Source organism: Apteryx mantelli, chromosome 3, assembly GCF_036417845.1.
Source record: "Apteryx mantelli isolate bAptMan1 chromosome 3, bAptMan1.hap1, whole genome shotgun sequence".
NCBI lineage: Eukaryota > Metazoa > Chordata > Aves > Apterygiformes > Apterygidae > Apteryx > Apteryx mantelli.
In genome coordinates, this window is record NC_089980.1 from 63,804,731 (window position 1) to 63,816,984 (window position 12,254).

A 12,254-nucleotide genomic window follows, 5' to 3' on the forward strand; every position below is an offset into this window, starting at 1 on the left:
TTTATGTAAATATTTCGGTTTTCTGGATTTTTATTTGATAATCTTTTACATTTATAAGAATTTTAACTCAAGCACAAAATAATAAGATGATGTATCTCTAATTTAAATAACAGTGGTCAAAGTTCTGTATACTGAGAACAACAAATTCAGGTCAGAATGTAGCTTTCTTTTATAGAGCTGATTTCTATTACTGCTGCAAGAGCCTGTGGGTTCTTTTATTAGCAAAAAATCATTGACTTATTCGGCTGTCCTTTGCTGTAGTAGGTGGGATTATTAACTATGTTTTCCCACTCTTTTTCATCATATATATGCCTTCAATAACAGAATTCAAATTCTATCAAGTAGTGTTTTCACTTCATTATAATCAGAAGCAACCATGACTTATGTTAGTTTCATTAATTCTATAACCTAATGTTAGGATTTGATTGATAAATTGGCATGTCAGATACTGTAGCTGTATAAATGAAACAAGTCTGAAGAAATACTTGTTGTAGATGGCAGCCTTGTTGTTTTTCAACATTTTAATGTTCATTATATTTTGTCATTATTTTTCTCTTTCCATCTTCTCTTTTCCCTTCTCACCTTCCTGAAAGCTTATTGGCTGATTAAGGGCTCTGTTTTGAAAATTATAGCACTTATTCGAGGAGGGGAGGGGAAGTGTTATGTGCAAAATACATGATTATATTTAACAGAATGGATGGACATGTGCTGAATATAAAACAGTTTATAATATTTCTGTGCATTACAGATATTCTTTATCTGCTTTAGCTACAGGTTTGTTATGTTTCTTGATGCACTACCCAATGTTTTCTATTGCAACTGAAAGACTAAAGCTCTTAGACAGAAACTGCTTTTGTCAAAATGAAGCCGTTTGTATGGGCAGAGAGATGTTCCTTCTATGCTGCTGCCTGGGCCGAGATATGTCCTTGGCATAATTCAGTCTTGGAGTATTGCTTGGCCCATAATTTCATTTATACAACAGGATTGTTTTGATCATCAGTCTATATTTGTTTGGCTTTCCTTATTTCTGATTTCTTCTTTTTGAAATGATTTGATTTACGGTAGGTTTTTTTCCTATATGAAGTGAGTGGAAGCCCAGTTTCACCAGTTTTATTGACTCTAGTCAAGAATATGTATCTGACGCAGACCTTAATCATGACTTCGCATTTTCCCTAAAAAACATTAATTGCATTGTTTCCCAAATGCATACCTGATTCGTAGGTCAATCACAAGTATTAGGAAAAAACACAAACTTGAAATCAACCAATTGGTAATAATTACTTTTTTTATTTTATTTGTGGTTACTTCTTCATAGTTGCAGAAGATAGGAACTCTATATAAATATAAACAGCCATCAGTTCAGAATTTAGGCTGGCCTGTTTCGGAGATCTGGAAGCATCTAGTTCTTTCTGGGCATAACTAGATGTCAGGCTTCAAGGAACCAAGCCTGGTTATTTTGTAAGCTTATCTGCATAGTCATCCCACACTAGTAATATGAAGTCTTCTCTTTAACATTAGCAGCTGTGGGATTAATTTATAAATATACCCAGTAAGAAAAAGCTCCCTATTTTTCTGGCTTCTAATGTTTATCCTTAGAATCTGTAATGTCTGAAATGATTTGGGATGAAGTTTAATTTTTTTCTGTCATCTTTTACACAGTTGTATCCTTTTTTGTTTTTTCTTTATACTGTTTTCCTGGTATGACATAAAAGCCCAGTTTTGCCTGTGTTCAGATGACAGATTTTTTACCACCAGGAGAGGGAGGAGGTCTAGAGTATTTTCTTTCCTTTGCTTATTAAAAATATGTTGTTTTTAATGAGTATTTTAATATGATGTTGTTAAAGAAATACTCTTTCCATTTGGTTAATGCTGTAGATTTTTGTTTTCCTCCCAAATTTTAAAAAATATACTGATAAAAGAGATATAACCACAACTGATAGTTTGTTTACTTCCTTAGCCAATGTAACCGGAAAAATCTGAACACATTTACTCTGTTTTTTTCATAGTTCCATGCTTTTTTCCATATCAGGGTCTCCCCATCCTTCTCTTCAGTTTATATCATGGAACAGAAACATTTGTTGTTAATGTCTATGATATACAGAAAACTCAGAAGTGAAGGCATAAGGTGTGTTATAATAGATGAGGCTACTGGTCCATGTAATAAGATATCCTTGCTGTTGCATTAGTCAAAAACATGTTAGGTAATAGAAGGGGAATGAAGAATACATCTAGTGTGGTTATGGTACTGTCCCTAGAACAAGATGGGATATTTCTTCCTGATGACTTCTGGGTTTTGGCAGAAGCAGCAGATGTGATATTCGAGAGAAAATGTTGGTTCTTGTTAAACTTGTTCACATTATGTAAGTGTGACACATTTAATTTAAGTAATAACTGTCATATAGAGAAAGATATTACAGAAATGACTGGAATCTCCACTGTCCTTGGGACCAGAGACATCTTGTATTATATTCAAGATTTCTGTCCCCACTACAAAAAGCCTATAGTTCTAAAAAAATATTAAGTGCAAAATAAGGTAACCTAGGTTAAAAATTGGTGAAGAAGTCCTTTCTGTGACATATAGGAGGATTTGAATTGAATCCAGTTTGGGATAATTATAATGGGAGTAAGATGACATTCTTGATTAGAGGAAGTGAAGGACAGGAAGTAGATGAGAGGTAAGAGGAGAAAATAAATTGAGACCGTTTCAAGTAGAGCAGAATAAAAGGGATGGCATATAATAGAGGAAATGCATAAAATCAAATGTCCAGTATTGACAGCCGTTAATTTGGAAGCTGAATCTGGGGATGGAATTTTTCTTGGGTCTTTCTGTAAATATGCTCTACTAGCTCTATTTCTATATGAAAACAGGCACAACTTGTGTGTCCCCTCTAAAAGAGAGGCAGTGGGAAGAATTAGTAAGGTGTGATCACCTTTCTCCATTCTGATTCTTCTTCCAATGAGTTGGATAGGAGCCTTTTCATAGACTTGAGAGCTTGAAACAGAACAAATGACATACTACATGAACAGACTTAAGGTACGCCTCTTTGGCTTGCGTAATTGGTGCTTATATGCAGCTCATTTCAGCTCTTCTTATGTGACTTGAATCAGAAATAAAGAATTGATTTCACAAAAAGAATCCAGTGTTATTTTTTATTATTATTTATAGTAATGTACTATGGTTGATGTACTAACCTGTTGTTAAACCTCTCTACATACTGAATTCATTTAATGCAACATAATGTTCAAAGAACTTGCTAAATTCTTTACAGTAGGTTAGTAGAATAGTTACATGTTTAAATGGAACTATGTCTGAAAAAGCAGTAGCGATGATCTGGGTCTCTGAAATTAAAAAAAACCCACCCTCATATGCAGGCACCAAACACCAATGTTTTATGCCATAAAATCCATTTTGTTACAATATACAGAACTTGAATAGAAAAAGTGTGTCTACTCGACTGAGGTTTGGCACTTGTTAGAGCCTTTTCAACCTAATTCAAAGGCTGCTGGTACTAAAATGAGACTTGTGTCCTGTGTTGCAAAGCAGGGTACAAATACATGCATTCTTCAAACTGCCTTAAGAAAACTCTGCTTATCTCTCTTACTGTTTAATATATACTAATGCATAAATATCAAGAGGACTAGCAATAATTAGAAAAAAAGTAAATGCTTAATGCCATTAACAGAGTTCACCTAGCTTGCAATTAAGTTTTCTTGAAGATGAAAATATAACGATTCACAATAACTGCTCTGGTTATGTATTTTTTTCTTTCATGCAGTATTTAGAGATGGATAGAACAAGGAATTGAACACATTTAGCAAATAACATTGTCTCTAGTAGAAACGCAAAGTTACTGTAGGTATTTTCTCATATCTAAATATAGTCTTTCTCTAAAAAGATGGAGACATGATTTCTAATGCAGAGTTTTACAGAGATGTGTCACAATTTTGCAAGATATTCCTACAGTCAAAGTCTAGCATCTAATTCAGGAATACTCTAAATAAGTGTGTACATATTTTTGGTTTTATTTTTTTGGAATGGGAATTCTCTCAGTAGTAGCATGGGTATTACATTGATGTGGCTTTCTGTACCAATGGATCCTTTAAATTTCAGGTAGAAATAGTTACTGCATCAGTCCTCTTTATCCAAACTGTTTCTACTTTGCAGTTCCTATATTCCACAGTAAAACCCTGAAAGCAGTTTTTCTGAAGTACTGTAAAGATACCAAATCAGCAGTTCTGAAACTTTTCTCGTTGCAAGCCTTATGTCTATCAGGGTCATGACCTCAATAAAAATACCAACAATTGCATTTTTATAGGTCTCCCCTATCATACTCAACTGCCACAATCCATAATTCTGGGAACTGTTTTTTGTAGACTGTACAAAATGGTGCCAGCAAAGACTAGCCACTTCATCTTCAGAAGGGAAGAAAAAAGAAAAGAAAAGAAAGAAAAGTGTTTTGTTGTTGTTGCTGTTGTTTTACTTTTTCTGTGTTTTGGATTCTGTGCATTGGCAGAAGTTAAGGTAAGATAATGTTTGGCACATTTTGAATACAATTAGAATCAATTGACTCTGTATTTCGGCTCATGAGATCTCTCGCTCCTGCTAGGAGCTGTTTTGTTTAGTTTGCAAATTGTTGTTCATTACCTTTTGCTTGCAAGCTGAGCTACTGGAAACTCTGCAGGACTACGTAGGGTTGAGTGTTTTCAGGGATTTCATGTGGTATTTAACATCCAAGAAACATATTTCCATGAGGATTCCTTTTTTTTTTTTTTTTTTTTTTTTTTTTTTTTTTTAAGTAATTCTTGTTGACAATTTACCTTGCAAGAAAACTGACCAGCATCTTATTTCCTTAAAGAAGCTCGAAAACACGATAGGCAAGATGTCAGAAATTATTAGTCAAATTATAGTTCTACCCTAAAGTGAAAATTTGCTTCGGACATGATAAAGCTTATCTGCAATAGTGCCTGTTAAGACTCCTCCTCTAGGTATGTCATCTGAAAGCTTAATTGCTACTGGCATGCAGAGAAGACAGTTGCATTCCTGAACATAAGCAGCCTTAGCATTGTACAAGCAACAAACTGACACAAGAAAGTCAGTGGTTCAATCCTGACAAGCTTCTCAAGGCACCAACCTTGGCACTTCACTGTTGCCAAAACTAGATCTGTCTGTGGAGAAGGAGAAAGTGGCGAGAATAGTTGAATCAGGCTATTTCACATGCAAAACGTTATTTCCAGCTGCAGAGCTGAGCAATTACTCTTTGCCCTGAGAAGAAAGGCTGTCTGCTCGGCGTAGTCTTTGATAGCTAGCTGCTGGATCAGTATGCTTTTTGGTCTCTTCTTCCAGGTCTCAGTTATCAGAACAGTTGCTCAGATAGCTGGCTTGTGGGATCTGCTACCCTTTTGCTACTTAATTTGTTAAATTCTGAGGTAAGGTAGTTACTCGTGAAATTATATCTTGATTTCAGTGCAGTATACTGAAATACACACACACACGCACGCACACATACAATTTAGCAGTTTCTCACCAAGAGGAGAGATTCATTCTATGAAACGCCGATATTTGAAAGTGGTCACAGAAAAGTGTGATCTTCACAATGCAAACATCACTTATGAGGTAGTGGTAGCCATAAACACATTTTTTATATAGCTTTGATAAGCTAATTTTTATGGTGTCCTGTTTCATGCCTCTATCAAGTTATTCTTTAAAAATAATTTTAAAAAGTCTAGGTGCTTTGTTGAATGGAATTGAATATATGCACTTAAACATATGTTATTGATTAATTGGGTTATAAGGTCAATACAAAAAAATTCAGAGAAATTAAGTCTGTCCCTGTTTCTCTCCCCCGCTTGCTGCCCTGGGGAGTTTCCCAGCCTTCCAGTGTTACATAGCTGACAGCCGTTCAGAGATGCAGCTACCGTCACACCTGCATGTACCGCAACTGTTATCATAGATTGGCGTTACAGTTTTATTCTCTATCAAGTTTTGTCAGTCTCGTGGTCAGTCTCCTTGATTTTAGATAGATAAAATGTTGAGAAATAAAAACATGAGGGGGGGGAGGGGTTGGGGGGGTTTTTTTGGTTGTTTGTTTGTTTTTTAAGGCTTTAGAATTTACAGAAGTGTCTCCTGCTAAGGAGGAACTAGAGTACTTCTAAAGGATGTAGGTGCTCTTTTGTGCTGGCGCACATCTTATTATACAAAATAAATTTTTTTTGAAACATGCTTGATAATTGCATGTGTAGTGGGCGTATGTGCGCATTTCCTTTCAGCCGCCTGAATGTAACCCATGAATGTCTAGCTAGGGTTAATGAAAGCATTCATTAGTGAGGGCCACATCTCTTCTGAGAATCACTTTCTATATGTATATTAGAATAGCTGTTTGGTTTTGTGTTAGACATTGATGTACTAAAGATGACTTAGGTGTAGACTTAGGTGTAGACTAGTCTTTTTACCTAGGGGTAAAACCCCTAGGTAAACCCCTTTTTCCCTTTAGGGAAAGGAATGGAAAGTTGTTCGGGCTTTCATTATCACTATATTATTGTTTCTTTCAAAAAAGAATAGTTTGTATGTGTGTATATAAAATATGTATAGATTTATAGAGAGAAACTATTCTTTAGTATATTCTTCAGTATGTTACAATGTTCTTTGTGTGTGTATGCGTGTACACATACATATGTCTTAGAACTCTCCTGACAGGATTATTACATATGAACCTGTGCCTCAGCATCTTCTGTTTTTCCCACTACTTTCCATATAAATCCAGTTGTTTCTTAAATATATGTTTGTTTATAAGGAATTTTACTTGTTTGTAGTTTGTGACTTGTGATTTCATTTATTCCTGGCTGTATGTTGAAGAATTCTAATGTCAATTGGTCAGTTGTTCAATATTTTCACCTTGAGACTTTCAGCTACAGAGATTTATTTATCTATTTATTTATCTTTCTATCTATCTATTTATTTATCTATTTATTTATAGGTTTTTGTGTGTGCCAGCTATGGATCTTAGTCGTTCCTTCCTGAACTTTGTCAGCTTCTGAGAACTGAGATTTTAAATTAAGATTGAAAATATGGTCATATGACTGAAATTTTTGTTCAAGGAAAGGGTTTTTTTGTTTGCTTTTCAAGTAGTTTTGTAACTGTTGTGGTCTCTGTGTTGTTGACTTGTGTGGAAATAGCTAATATGTCATGATGTAAAGAAGTATACAAGTCAGCTGCTGTTTTTCATTTAGTAGATAGATTCTACACAAGAGCCCTTGGCTATTATTTTTCAAAAGTACAGTCTTAAAGTACATCTCTTCTGGCATGGTTTTTGTTTGTACTGTGTCATGCAGTTATATACAAAAAGCATAGGAAAAACACTTTTATAGGTTGTGACTTAGTCACATTTAAATAGTTCTTCCAAATCTGCTTAAATTTCACTGGTTAGTATGTACTGTCCTCACTCAGTATGTAGTCAAATTAGTCTTTCCAAGAAACTGGGTCAGGCTGTCATACCAAATAAAAAGCACCCAAGAGGAAGAGTTTGGCAGCTCAACAGACATTTATTTCTGTAATATGTAGTTATTAAAACTTTCATTCATTGGCCTTGGGACAGCGTTCCATCTGCTAGAGTTATTGTTGCATGAAAGTACACAGCCCTTTGGACTTCACATTCTTTGTTTAGATGCATCAGTGAGCATAACAGATGCTTTTTCACAGTGATTTTGTGAGCCCTTTCTGAATTTACCTGTATGAAAATCTGGGGGTTCCTATGCCTCTCTCTCCCAAATTTGCTCAGCTGTTACTTGTTAAAGCCAGACCTGAAAAACTCTTGCCAATGTCAGTTTGATAAACTACTTTTTTTTACAGTTAGTTCAGTCAGCATTTATAAATGCATATACTATACAAACATTAAAATACATAGGCGAATAGGGAAATATTTTTGTTTTGACAATAGAGAATAAAATGAGAGAATAGTTTGCCTACTTGTTCTAGCTCTTTTCATAGTATATAACAGAGAAAAATAACTAAACTGAAAAACCTTTAACTCTGTTTTTCATGTGGATGTCCGTAAGCTTTTGCATTATATTATGTTAACATGTTTCTCCCAAAACAGAGGGTACTGAAAGACACCCTATAACTTCTTATAGGGCTTGGGTTGGGGGTAGTGTTGCAGAATCACTCGTATGTAAATCTGTAGAAGCCATAGCAGCCTTCAGCTAATGAAGGAGGTGAATGGCCACTGTCTATACTACAGTTACAAGAAAAAACACTGAATAGTAACCACTATGTGTGATGGAGACCATTCTGTTTAAGTGCACAGTGCAGTCTGTAAACATATATACTTTAAAGGCCTGTATACTACTGTTTCTTCCTTCAGGTCTCTCTGTTACAGCGTTTTTCACCTACTGTATTAAGCCTGCATTTTCTTGCTTGTGTTCTTGCTTTTGTAGCAGAAGTTAATTGAGTTGTATTATCAAAGCAGTGCTGCCATTGCTGATGTGATTAATCCCAATTAAATTGATTCTTAAAAGCTGCTGCATCAATTTTAACTTCATTCTAAAGACAGGCTGTGGAGTTGAGGGATGGGGCTGAGCATTGCCAGTTTTGGAAAAGACTGCATCAGTCTGGACCGCTAATAAGCTGCTTCGGGGTACGCGTGTATGTGTGTGTGTGACAGGAGCGTGGGGGGTTGCTGGTTAAAACTTGCAGACAGACTGGCAGAATCTTGTGGCTAATTCTCCTACCAGTCTCCTGCTGTGGTAATAAGGAGGCTACTGGATCAGACAGTGAATTTGTTACTGCAGGCACAGATTGTTCTTGTCAGGGTCGCTTCTGACTGCGCCTTTGAACAGGGCACGTACAATGGCTGTAATTTCATCTGTGGGCCTTTTGGCTCTGCAATGATTCAGATAATAGCAGGAACCTGTAGGAAGAGGTCTGGTAACTTGAGAAAGTGCTCATGGAAAAATTTGGCCATTGCAGGACAGACTGGTTTAGCACGTACTGCTTCTGTCTCATGGTACCGAATTCTCAGTTTAGTTATATAATGGGAGGCATTGAGTATTTTTTGGCACTTTGAGACTACAGAGGGCTGTTAGCTGTATTTTTTTGCAACAAAGACATTATTGCTAGCTGTATTTTTTTCAACAAAGCTATTACAAGATTTTCACACTCCCTTCTGTCTATGGGGTGAGTCAGATGCTTCATGTGTATGAGTATATAGTCAAGGTTGCTTTCAATGGCTAAGAGTATCCCTTAGCATATGAAAAACTGAGCTGCATGTTTTCCTGAAAAACTAGATTTTTGCCTTTTGTAAGACTGGTTATAAATTTTTACCTTGAGACTTGAGCCTGTTTCAGTTTTTACCAATTACTTTATAAATTAGAGGAAGCTAGTGCATTATTGCTAGGAATTTGAAACCTTGCCATTTTTACCAATAAAAGAGAATTTGTAGATGCATTACCATTATTGCTTTATCATATTTCAGTACACTAGAAAGGCAGTTGTAAAATCCCTAACATTTTGAAGTTTTTCTGTGTATCCTCTTCCGGGACAGTAGCAGTACTATTATCTCAGTGCTAGTTAGCAATGTTCAATTTAATTCCTCTTAACTTTTTAAGACAACATCTGGGGAAGATGTACGGGACTTCACCAAGGTGCTGAAGAATAAGTTCCGGTCAAAGAAGTATTTTGCAAAGCATCCCCGACTTGGCTACTTACCTGTGCAAACAGTTCTGGAGGGTGACAACCTGGAGACGTAAGCTTGATTATAATATAATCCCTGCTGGGGTCACTGGCCTATTTCATTAAAAACAAAAAAGTAAAATTCAAGAAATAATCAAAAGTGGTTGCAGAGCCTTGTGCTGGAATATTTTTTCCATGAATATTTGAAGATCTTTCTCATTTTCTAAAAAGTAGCATACTTTATGCTTTGATTTTGATAAGCCATGGATATTAGCAGGTAATACTGTTGAAGGTAGGGTTAACAGCTGTTTTGCAAAGAACATTTTTATAACCTTGGGGAGAGCAGGTTTTTGGAACTGCATTGCTTATTTGGTTGTCTCGAAGCCCCTCTCTTTAATGACTTTGGAATCCACTGCCCACTTTCAGATGCATTGGGGTTGGAGATCTCCAAAATGATTAGGTTCCTACAAACTTCAGAAATCTAGGTGGCCCGATAAGAGAGCCCTGTGAGTGTCTCCACAGTATTACTTATGGTGTTGGCAGAAATGCTTTATTTATTTATTTATTTATTTACTTTCTTGCCAGCTGTCAGCAAAGGACACTCTTAAAAGAACAAAATTAAGATACGTTGACAGGGCACTAGAAGTAGTTCAGTGGATTGACTCTCCTTGACATTGACATACTGGAGTCTGCAGTGCTGCTGTATAGTCTAAATACAGTGCCACTTAAAGTTAGCAGCAACATCAAATGTAAAGCTTCATATACAGTAGACCTGTGCCATTGTCTGTGCTCTGCTTTCTTGACCAGAAGATGGTACATTTTATTTACAGTAAACAAACCCTGCTCGTTCTTGGCTTAAGAAGCAGGACGAAAGAACCTGGATTTTGGCCTGAGTTCTAAGTAAGGTTTTGAATTGGAGCACAGATTCAAAATTTAAAATGTTACTCACCAGAGCAGTCTTAAGCTGGTCTGTATTTAAAAACAAAAACATATGTCAAGAACAAAGGAAATTAAAGCTGCTTTGATGTGATGAGAAGTTGTCAATGGTGCCAGAACCGGAATGCCAAAACTGTAAACACAAGTCAGGATAAAACTCTCTTGGTGCAGTCATGTGGGAAATATGCAGATAAACTGCCAGCATCATGCTGAGAAAACTATTGGTATTGGTTCTCTCCTCTACAGGTGACAAAAAAAAAGAACAACACATACTTTCCTTAAAAAAAAACACTTGAGTGGAATTTAAGCAAACTGATCATGGTTTAAAAATAGGAGTTCAATCAATAATACTCTTTGGTATTTTTTTTTTTAACAATTTGATTTTTACTTAACAAAATAAAGCATGTAAGTCAGTCTCCTATCTCTCCATTGTAGGCTGCACTATCTGTTGCTGCCTCTTTTTCTGTGTCAGTTGCTAGTCCAAATGATCTGGGTGGGTTGCTGCTGAAAATAATATGTGGGTTTTTTCAGCTTTCTCTTGCTTAAATGGCACTAAAGTTTTTGTTTCATGGTTTGTTTGTTTCTTTCTTTCTTTCTTTTTTTTCTTCCTTGCAGTCCTATCACTCTCATCAGTATGTGGCCAGAGCAATATGAGTGAGTATGCAGAACCCCTCTCTCTGGAAAGCTCAGTATGCTACTTGTTTTCTTTAAGCTGAATAGCTGCTAATCTGATGTGTATGAGCTATAGGGTATATGGTTCACCAAAAAGCCCAAAGGAACGACCCCTCCCGGCAATATTGTGATTTTAATTTGTCATCAGTGTAACTTATTTTTTAAATAACTTTGATATTTTTTGATTGCTTTAGACACTATTAATTTTTTTTGTTCTGTTTTAACTAGTCCTTCCCAGTCTCCACAGCTATTTCATGATGACACACACTCCAGGATAGAGCAGTACGCTACAAGGTAAGAAATGCACAGCCTGCTGCTCATGCTGCACCACATGTTGTGATAGATTCCTGCTGATTTTAATGTACTCCGCTGGCTGGACGTTATTTATTAAAAAAAAAAAAAAGACAAAAAAACCTTTATACTCAGAAGCAAGTCAAATGTTTGTAAATCAGCAGCTTCTGAATGCAGCATATTAAATGAAATAGATGCATTAAGTCTGTCATCTGTCCTACAGAATGGAAATTGTTTTAGAATTACTGTGTGTTATTTCTAAAAAGTACCATTTTCCTTTGGCTTCCACATTTTTAACCTTTTGAAATACACTCAACTTGTTGGATATATAATTTTTCCCAGTAGGATTTTAGACCCAGGTTTTCATTTTCTTTTCTAATAGATTGAGACTATCCATTGTCACTGACTTTTAGCGGAGGATATAACAACTACAAATGTTTCATGTTCTAGCTTTTATGGGGTCACCCCAAACCTTCCTTTTAGCATAAAATGCCTGTAGTGATAAGACCATCTCAATGCCTCAGTGTTTTGTGGAACCCTTTTCTGTCCGTTCAGAACTGGTGACAGTTAATCAGTAACCAAAGGTGCCCTCTGAAGAATAAGTAACTACTTTATGAGTAACTACTTTTAACAGAGAAACTGATCCATATTACTGTGGGAACTGACTTGTTTTTGCTTTGGGTGATTTTAC

General features: G+C 36.0%; 1 protein-coding gene across 1 annotated transcript in view; it reads left to right on the top strand.

The window, feature by feature from the left end:
• UTRN (utrophin) overlaps nucleotides 1-12,254 on the top strand; it is a 401,902-nt gene that overhangs the window by 360,497 nt on the left and 29,151 nt on the right. Inside the window, exons 67-69 of the mRNA XM_067293529.1 lie at nucleotides 9,601-9,737; nucleotides 11,216-11,254; nucleotides 11,501-11,566. Of these exons, the coding sequence (XP_067149630.1) occupies nucleotides 9,601-9,737; nucleotides 11,216-11,254; nucleotides 11,501-11,566 (242 nt within the window). The remainder of the gene's footprint in view (nucleotides 1-9,600; nucleotides 9,738-11,215; nucleotides 11,255-11,500; nucleotides 11,567-12,254) is intronic.